The sequence below is a fragment of the Theropithecus gelada genome, chromosome 14 (assembly GCF_003255815.1).
Source record: "Theropithecus gelada isolate Dixy chromosome 14, Tgel_1.0, whole genome shotgun sequence".
NCBI classification, from domain to species: Eukaryota; Metazoa; Chordata; class Mammalia; order Primates; family Cercopithecidae; genus Theropithecus; species Theropithecus gelada.
The window spans coordinates 8,847,548-8,856,533 of record NC_037682.1 but is presented as its reverse complement, the minus strand read 5'-3'; the positions used below and the strand labels follow the sequence as shown (position 1 = coordinate 8,856,533).

The 8,986-nt window shown below is 52.9% G+C and overlaps 2 protein-coding genes across 8 annotated transcripts in view; one reads left to right on the top strand and one right to left on the bottom strand.

Moving 5' to 3' along the window:
- Positions 1-4,670, top strand: part of KAT5 (lysine acetyltransferase 5) — an 8,938-nt gene extending 4,268 nt beyond the window's left edge. For all 4 annotated transcript variants that reach the window (XM_025355937.1, XM_025355935.1, XM_025355936.1 and 1 more), the window contains 5 exons: positions 1,719-1,859; positions 1,941-2,034; positions 3,656-3,815; positions 3,945-4,026; positions 4,121-4,670. In XM_025355937.1, coding sequence (XP_025211722.1) covers positions 1,719-1,859; positions 1,941-2,034; positions 3,656-3,815; positions 3,945-4,026; positions 4,121-4,255 — 612 coding nt within the window. In that variant the 3' untranslated portion in view covers positions 4,256-4,670. The remainder of the gene's footprint in view (positions 1-1,718; positions 1,860-1,940; positions 2,035-3,655; positions 3,816-3,944; positions 4,027-4,120) is intronic.
- Positions 2,726-6,011, bottom strand: RNASEH2C (ribonuclease H2 subunit C). Of its 4 annotated transcripts, XR_003115578.1 has the most exons (5): positions 5,670-6,011; positions 5,303-5,478; positions 5,106-5,225; positions 4,739-4,870; positions 2,726-4,230 (listed from the first exon to the last, which is right to left on the bottom strand). XR_003115578.1 is itself a non-coding variant. In XM_025355941.1 (4 exons), exons 1-4 carry the CDS (start codon positions 5,839-5,841, stop codon positions 4,844-4,846), a joined length of 495 nt encoding a protein of 164 aa, XP_025211726.1. In that variant the 5' UTR covers positions 5,842-6,011; the 3' UTR covers positions 2,726-4,843. The 4 variants fall into 4 exon arrangements, 3 of the variants coding, with proteins under 3 accessions (XP_025211726.1, XP_025211725.1, XP_025211724.1); XM_025355941.1 differs by having other exon boundaries at positions 2,726-4,870; XM_025355940.1 differs by having other exon boundaries at positions 2,726-4,886; positions 5,115-5,225.
- Positions 6,012-8,986: the final 2,975 nt, after the last annotated feature.

Genomic DNA, 8,986 nt, shown 5'->3' with positions numbered 1-8,986 from the left:
AAAAAATTTGGCCAGGCACGGTGGCTCACGCCTGCAATCCCAGCACTTTGGGAGGCTAAGGCGGGTAGATCATGAGGTCAGGAGATCGAGACCATCCTGGCTAACACGGTGAAACCCCATCTCTACTAAATATACAAAAGAATTAGCCGGGCGTGGTGGTGGGCGCCTGTAGTCCCAGCTACTCGGGAGGCTGAGGCAGGAGAATGGCATGAACCCGGAAGGCGGAGCTTGCAGTGAGCCGAGATAGCGCCACTGCACTCCAGCCTGGGAGACAGAGCGAGACACTGTCTCTAAATAAACAATTAATTGTCCGGGCGCGGTGGCTCAAGCCTGTAATCCCAGCACTTTGGGAGGCCGAGACGGGTGGATCACGAGGTCAGGAGATCGAGACCATCCTGGCTAACACGGTAAAACACCGTCTCTACTAAAAAATACAAAAAACTAGCTGGGGGAGTTGGTGGGCGCCTGTAATCCCAGCTACTCGGGAGGCTGAGGCAGGAGAATGGTGTGAACCCGGGAGGCGGAGCTTGCAGTGAGCTGAGATCCGGCCACTGCACTCCAGCCTGGGCGACACAGCGAGACTCCGTCTCAAAAAAAAAAAAAACAACAACAATTAATTAATGTAGCTGAGTGTGGTGGTGCACATCTGTAGTCCCAGGTACTCACTCAGGAGGCTGAGTTGGGAGAATCACCTGAGCCTGGGAAGTCAAGGCTGCAGTGAGCCATGACTGCATGATTGCACCACTGCACTCCAGCCTGGGCGACAGGAGTGAGACCCTGTCTCAAAAAAAAAACAAAAAACAAACAAAAAAAACCCCACAATGTCTGAAATGCAGGAGAAATCATGTGCAGAGATAAGGTTAAGCAGCATGATTCATAATTTTGCTGGGGTAACCCCTAAGGCAGTTATTTTGTTAAATTACATAGTTCCTTAACTTTGTCGTAGAGTAGCAGATCAGTTCCCAGGAGGTGTGACTGTGGATGTAGAATGTTAGGTTTTGTGGTTTTTTTTTTTGAGACGGAGTCTCACTTTGTTGCCCAGGCTGGAGTGCAGTGGCGCGATCTGGGCTCACTGCAAGCTCCGCCTCCCGGGTTCACGCCCTTCTCCTGCCTCAGCCTCCCGAGTAGCTGGGACTACAGGCGCCCGCCACCTCGCCTGGCTAATTTTTTGTATTTTTAGTAGAGACGGGGTTTCACCGTGTTAGCCAGGATGGTCTCAATTTCCTGACCTCGTGATCCGCCCGCCTCAGCCTCCCATAGTGCTCGGATTACAGGCGTGAGCCACCGCGCCCGGCAGAATGTTAGGTTTTTTAACAGCTAGACTCCCAAGACTGTCAGAGAGAGCTTCTCTGAGGAGCGGTGGTCGGAGTCTGACTTTGGACACATTAGTTTGTTGATTGCTGTTAAAAACTACAGGGTGGTGGAGTCTCCCGGCCAGGCTTAGATGGAGGTGTGCAGAGCAAGTCGGGAAACTTGCCCGACTGAGCAGGGAGGCATTCAGACACATCACACATCTGGCACACAGGCTTTTCAACACTGAGGAGCAGCCCTGCGTAAGCTGCGGGCTGGTGGAGTGGGTCAGGCCCAGCCAGGGAAGAATACTCATCACCTATCAGTCTGGGGCATAGCACAAACAGTGAAGCTCCTGGTTGACCCTGAACCACTGGCCAGGCTCAAGGCAGGATACCCAGAATGGTGACTAGCCTTTTCTCTTGCAGAGTTATTCCCAGAACCTGTGTCTTTTGGCCAAGTGTTTCCTTGACCATAAGACACTGTACTATGACACAGACCCTTTCCTCTTCTACGTCATGACGGAGTATGACTGTAAGGGCTTCCACATCGTGGGCTACTTCTCCAAGGTCAGTGCCTGTCCAGGCTGTCCCTGTGCCCTATCCTGAGCCAGGTCCCTTCCCTGACACTCACCTGCCCCCCTTTCCCAGGAGAAAGAATCGACAGAAGACTACAATGTGGCCTGCATCCTAACCCTGCCTCCCTACCAGCGCCGGGGCTACGGCAAGCTGCTGATCGAGTTCAGTGAGTATGTGTGCTGCAGCCAGGGGGTAGTGCACCCATCATCGGTGCCCCATAGGCAGATGTGCCAGGCTACCGTGATTCTTAACCGTGGCTGTGCAGCGCGGTCTCTAGGGGAGCCAGCCAGAAATAACAGTGGCACTCTCCCAGAGTTCTCTCCATTCAGGCTGACTGCCCTGCTTATCTGCTGGGGTAGGTTCTCCGCCCCACAGTTTGCTTCTTGGCCAGGGTTCTAAGTGCCACTCAGCTTTCCCCAAATCTGACTTACATGCTCCTGCCTGGGGCCATGGGCAGGTTAGTGAGCCGCTGGTGCTCATGTATCTGGTAACCGGTGTCCCATGATACAAGTCCTTGGGCAAGGACCAGTGGTTAATGTCCCCAGTTGTCCCCTGAGCCGTGCAGGCAGGTGTCCAAAATGCTGTCAACAGATACACGTAAGCATGGAATTCTCCCTTGCTCCTCGTGTCCAGTGAGGTCAGTCTCTTAAAGCCAGAAGGGACTCTGACCTTCATCACACATGAGCTCTTCAGTGCCCTCCCCAACCCTGAGGTTCCTTCTCCTTCTCAGCCTCTTCCCCATCACCCCGCATTCTCTCTCACCACTCACTTGGAATAACTAAGCTGTGACCTGAGAAAAGAAGAGGAAGTTCTAGCTGTTTGCCTGGTGAAGACACAGAGGCTTTACTTGATCAAGGTTATGGTCCATTTGAGAAATTTATTGGTTAAGTGATGCCCAGATGGGGTCACATCCTCAGAACTTCTCAGCCTGGTGGCACAAGTGGATGCTTGAAGAAACTCAGTCTTGGAGCTCAGACTGCAATGGAGATGGGATGTGGGTGGGACTACCAAGGGGCTAAGGTCCATTGTGAGGGTGAGGAAGGGCTTCTAGAAGTCACAAACATCCCAGGTCCCTGGTGGGGAGAATGAAGACACTGCCCAAGAGATGTGAAGCCACTCAGGGTTGTGCAGGGTCAGGATCTCACTGGGGACTGCCTCCCAGTGCGCAGCTATCAGCATGAGTTGGAGGGAAACAGCCATGGTGGGGGTCAGTCACCTGGCTCTCAGGAATGGTCTCCCCAACTTGGGAAGCACTTTGGTGCACCTTTTCTCCTTGCATCCTCACAACCACCCAGTCAGGCCACTCAGGTCTTAACAGCAGCTGACACTCCCAAGATCCCAGCTAGGAGGACTGATTTGACTGAGAATTCAACCATTCTCAGGCCTGGATTAGAGACAGGAATCTGTCCCCACTTCCTTCCTTACATGCCCAGACATGGAGCCTGGGATGGCAAAGGAAAATTGGAGGCACTTTCTTCCCCTGAGCCATTTTCCCTGCATCCCCTGCCCATAAGCCTTCACTGGCCTCTGATCACCCTCGTGGTTGACTGCAGCTGCTCCTCTCAGTGCTCTCATGCCCTCCACTGTGCTCAACTCCCAGGGGAAGAGTGAATACTGGTTAGTTCTTCCTGAGGGAACTGAGGCGCAGAGAGGCGGAGGCCACAGAACTGCCAAGTGGCAGGGCCATGATGGGAACTAGGCAGCCTGCCTTGGCGACCTGTGTTTTTAAATGTTGCTTATGTTCATCTGTGACCTCTTACTCACCCTCTCCTGCTCCATTGCTTTAGGCTATGAACTCTCCAAAGTGGAAGGGAAAACAGGGACCCCTGAGAAGCCCCTCTCAGACCTTGGCCTCCTATCCTATCGAAGTTACTGGTCCCAGACCATCCTGGAGATCCTGATGGGGCTGAAGTCGGAGAGCGGGGAGAGGCCACAGATCACCATCAAGTGAGCCTGGCGCTGCCTGCCTGGGGGTACATGGCATGGCCTGTCTGTTCCTGGGCTTTCTCACTCTCTCCTGGGGCTCCTGGGGACAGATGAAGGTCCTCAGGGGACCTGACCTTTGCTCTCCTACAGTGAGATCAGTGAAATCACCAGCATCAAGAAGGAGGATGTCATCTCCACTCTGCAGTACCTCAATCTCATCAACTACTACAAGGTAGGGAGGCAGGCAGGGTGGAGACAGGTGTGTGGGATGCAGAGTGCAGGCCCCTGTGGGCTGGCCACTTGCTGAACCCATCTCCTCTGCCCAGGGCCAGTACATCCTCACACTGTCAGAGGACATCGTGGATGGCCATGAGCGGGCCATGCTCAAGCGGCTCCTGCGGATCGACTCCAAGTGTCTGCACTTCACTCCCAAGGACTGGAGCAAGAGGGGGAAGTGGTGACCAGGCACTGCCCACTGCAGTGCTAAGACAGCAGGACTGGGGCTGATAGCCCACCCTGCCCTCACTGCAGCTCCCACAAAGCACTCTAAGGGAGATGGGGCTGAAAAGCTCGAAAAGGAGGGGACAGGCCTGGCAGGGCCCATTGGTGCCCGGCACCAAGGCGAGCTCAGGGCTCAGGCTAACTCCAAGGTCAGCTGGCCACAGGCCCAGGCCTGCTCTGAACCAGGGACCAGAGGGAGCCAGGCAGCTGTGTACAGTGAGATGGGGGGTGGGGGAGCTCTGTACAGAGGACTGGTGGTTGTAAAAATTTCTTTTGTAAAGTAGAAGTTGGGGGTGGGGTGGGTGCTGGCTGCAAAAAATTCTGGCTTCTCTTATCCCCATTGCCCACGGCAATAAATTGTTTCTATATGCCAGAGCCATGCAAGGTTCTTGGGGGGAAAGGGGTCCATGCTGGCTTAGGGGCTCTAAGGTGCCCGGACTCACAGGTGCTGTAAAGAGCTCCTTTATTGGGGTGATGGAATCAGTGGTTCCAAAGAGCTGGTTTACTGCTGTGAAGGGATCGCAGCTTTGAATTTCAAGCTCTGGTTCTCAGTCCTCGGGCACCTGTGCGTGAATCTGCAAGAGGAGTCGCCTCTACTGTTGGACTTGTAAGGCAGGGCGGCAGGCTGGCCCCCAGACCCGGGGAAGGACCCAGCTGTTCAGAATAACCCCTTCTAGACATGCTAGGAAGAGTGGTCAGGGAGCTACGCTTCCCACGCACTACCCAGTAGAATCCTCCAGGCTTCGTCTGCCCAATTGTGCTCCCCAGCCCATCCACCCGGGGACAAGACGGAACTCCTCATCTACTCACCGCTGCCGCAAGACTGGGCCAAGTTAGGGCCCCACGCACTTTGGCATCCGGGCCAGGGATGGTCTCCAGACCCCACAAGGTGAAGTGGCTGAAGCTGGCAGTGGCTCCAATGAAGCGGTCCTGAGGAAGGGGCCTGGCTCAGCATCGGGACTACAGCTCCCGCCCGCACCCCCTTTCAACCCTATTCCTTTGCTCACAAAGTCCCGTTCCAGCGGCGACTCTTCTTGGTCGTCAGTCCCGGAATCCCGCAAGGGGTCTGGCTTCCCCATGGACACTTCCTTCTCTTCCGTCACCATCACGTATCCCACGAGGCCAGGCGGCACCGCCACCTCCTCGCCCCGTAGACAGCGGCCCCGAAATGACACTTCGAGTCCTGGAGCGGGAGGCGCAAAGAGCCTCAGGCAGGACCCACACTGGGCCCAGGACCTGAGCCCTGCGGAGCGAGCCCGGAGCTGCCCTCCCGCCACTTCCGGACGCACCACGATCCCCCGGAGCCCAGGAGATGAGGGGCGCGCGGACCGGCGCGGGGGCTGCCGGGACCTGTAGTCCGGCCGCGATGCTCACCCTCGGGGCCCTGGCGGATAGCAGGCGTGAAGAAGCGCCCCACCGGGGCGGGCCCGTCCACCGCGACCTCGCAGGGCAGCAGGTGTAGTGCGACGGGGGCGGCGTCGCGCAGCGTGGCGGAGCGCAAGTGGACGCGGTGCCTCTCGATGGCCGCCTCGTCGCCGCACTCCATCCTCGCTTCTACGCGACGCAAGGGCTCGCGGGTTGACGCTGAAGCTGGCGCGGAAAGCGCGCAAGGCCTCTCAGGAAGCCCCCGCAGAGCCTCACGGGAAGCCGCCGCGGAGCTTCACGGGAAGTGTAGTCCCCTTACCCCTAATGCTTTCCCTGGATCGAAGTCCTAGGACTCCCCTCCCCTCCCTTCCCTTCCCCGCCCCGCCCAGTCCCTCCCCTCCCCACCCCACCCCTTCCCTCCCCTCCCCTCCCTTCCTCCCTTCCTCCCCTCTTTCCCCTTCCCTTCCCTTCCTTCCTTTCCTTCCCTTCCTTCCCTCTTTCTTTTTCTTATTTTTTATTTTTTAGAGTCTCATTCTGTCGCCCAGGCTGAAGTGCAGTGGCGCGATCTCAGCTTCACTGCAACCTACGCCTCCCGGGTTCAAGCGATTCTCCTGCCTCAGCCTCCGGAGTAGCTGGAATTACAGGTGCGCACCACCGCGCCCACCTAATTTTTGTATTTTTAGTAGAGACAGAGTTTTGCCATGTTGGCCAGGCTGGTCTCGAACTACTGACCTCAGGTGATCCTCCAGCCTTGGCCTCCGGAAGTGCTTGGATTACAGGCGTGAGCCACCGCGCCCAGCCAGGTTTTTTTCTTGTATTGTTTTTAATGGGACATGATCGTTGTAAAAATCTAAAACGATTCTGAACTCTTTATATTGGTTGGTAGATGGGTTCTTCATTTTTAGTTTATTAGGGACATCAACCCTTTTCTCAAATGCATTGAAAATGTTTTATCTGTGGTCTGTCTTGCAAACCTGTGTAAAGGTGATTTTTGGTGGACAAAGACTTATTTTTGTTGTTGTTTGGTTTTATAGACAAGGTCTCACTCACCTAGGCTGGAGTGCAGTGGTTTGATTGGCTAACTGCAGCCTCGACCTCCCAGGCTTAATCCATCCCCCAACCTCAGCCTCCCGTGTAGCTAGAACCACAGGCCCGCGCCACCACGTGGCTCACTTTTGTATTTTTGGTAGAGGCAGAGTTTTGCCATGTTGCCCAGGTCTTGAACTCCTGGACTCAAGCTATCTGCCCGCTTTGGCCTTCCAAATCACACTGGAATTACAGGCGTGAGCCACTGTACCCAGGATAAAGACTTATTTTTTGTAGTCAAATTTATCAACATTTTTCAGTCTTTTAGATTTCACAATTCTCTTTTTGGTTTCTCAACTCTTCTCTAATGTTTATTTGTTCAGACACCCAACTTAGATATATTTTTTCAAGTTCTCACATAAACACAAAACTGGAAATTTAGATTTAAATTGCGTTTAATTTATACATCCCTGGACATCTGGGAGCTGGCCTTGGTATTCTGTTGAACATAAATTTCAGAGAACATCAGCGTCGGACAAGGTCACTCTGTGACCATGAGGGAGCAAGACAGAAACAGAACCTCTCCATCATCACATCTGAACGCTGGCAAAGGTGAACACCGTCCAAACCACAAAAGGCATGAAACATCCCTCTTTCTCCCACAGGAGAGTGACTGTTGTTTCCTTACCAATTACAGCACTAGCCTCCAGCTAATCTTCTCTCCTGGGCAAGATTCATTAAGATAGTCCGTCATAGACATACCCCCACCTCTGACAGCATCCAAGCCAGAGAGAAGCCTGGCTTCCCTAAACCCTGACTGAAATCACTGAACATGGGCACAAATCCTCCTTTAAGTCCTTTCTAGCACCTTCTTACTGAAATGCCCCAGAGTGCAGGAGTAATATGCCCAATTTGTTCAACCGCAGATGTATTCCTGGTGGTCTTTGGCTAGAGTGGCAGATTAATTTAGAAAAAGGCTTGCTTTAGTTTTCTATCACGAAATACATAATTCCATTTATTCACATCTCCTTGGATATCCGTACAGTTGTGAGGTTTTGTTCATATATAATAGTTTAAGTTTATTTCTTCCTAGTTATATTAATAATTGTTTGTATTAAAAACTGAGGGGCTGGGCATGACTGGCTCACACCTGTAATTCCAGTACTTTAGGAGGCCAAGATGGGGGAGGATTGCTTGAGACCAGGAGTTCGAGACCAGCCTGGGAAACATAGCAAGACTCCGTTTCTACAAAGAAAAAAATGTTTTAAACATGAGTGGGGCACGGCAGCATGTGCCTGTAGTCCCAGCTACTCAAGAAGCTGAGGTGGGAAGATCACTTAAGCCTAGGAGTTTGAGGCTGTTATTCGAGTCACAGTTGCACCGCTGCACACCAGCCTGGGTTACAGAGGAAGACTCTGTCTCTAAAAACCAAAATTGGGGCCGGGCGCGGTGGCTCAAGCCTGTAATGCCAGCACTTTGGGAGGCCGAGACGGGTGGATCACGAGGTCAGGAGATCGAGACCATCCTGGCTAACATGGTGAAACCCCGTCTCTACTAAAAATACAAAAATCTAGCCAGGGGAGGTGGCGGGCGCCTGTAGTCCCAGCTATTCGGGAGGCTGCAGTGGGAGAATGGCGTGAACCCGGGAGGCGGAGCTTGCAGTGAGCTGAGATCGCGCCACTGTACTCCAGCCTGGGCGACAGAGCAAGACTCCATCTCAAAAAAAAAAAAAACAAAAAACAAAAAACAAAAATTGGGGCTTTTATTTTTTCATTTTATTTTCTGACTGATTTTTTTTTAATCTATAGCAGGGGGTGGCAAACTTTTTCTGTAAGGGGTCAAATAGTAAATATTTTAGGTTTTATGGACCTTATGGTCTCTGTCACAGCTACTCACCTTCACCATTATAGCATGGAAACAGCCATAGACAGTACATACATGAATGAGCATTGTTGTGTTCCAGTAAATCTTTGCAAAAACAGACAGTGGGTTGGATTTGAACCACAGGCCATATTTTTCAGAGCCCTTGTCTGTAGCAAACCTGTTGATTTTTATATGTTAATTTTCAAACTAGATATCTACTGAATTCTTTTGTTCCTAATGATTTTTATTTTCTTAAGAAAATAAGGCCGGGCGCGGTGGCTCAAGCCTGTAATCCCAGCACTTTGGGAGGCCGAGGCGGGCGGATCACGAGGTCAGGAGATCGAGACCATCCTGGCTAACATGGTGAAACCCCGTCTCTACTAAAAATACAAAAAACTAGCCGGGCGTGGTGGCGGGCGCCTGTAGTCCCAGCTACT

What these genes read in the sequence shown, in the direction of transcription:
- RNASEH2C (XM_025355939.1), bottom strand. Translation starts at nt 5,841, where the DNA reads ATGGAGTGCGGCGACGAGGCGGCCATCGAGAGGCACCGCGTCCACTTG. An exon ending in TATCCGCCAGGGCCCCGAGG is followed by an intron (nt 5,479 to 5,669) that starts GTGAGCATCGCG and finishes CTCCCGCTCCAG; the next exon opens with GACTCGAAGTGTCATTTCGG.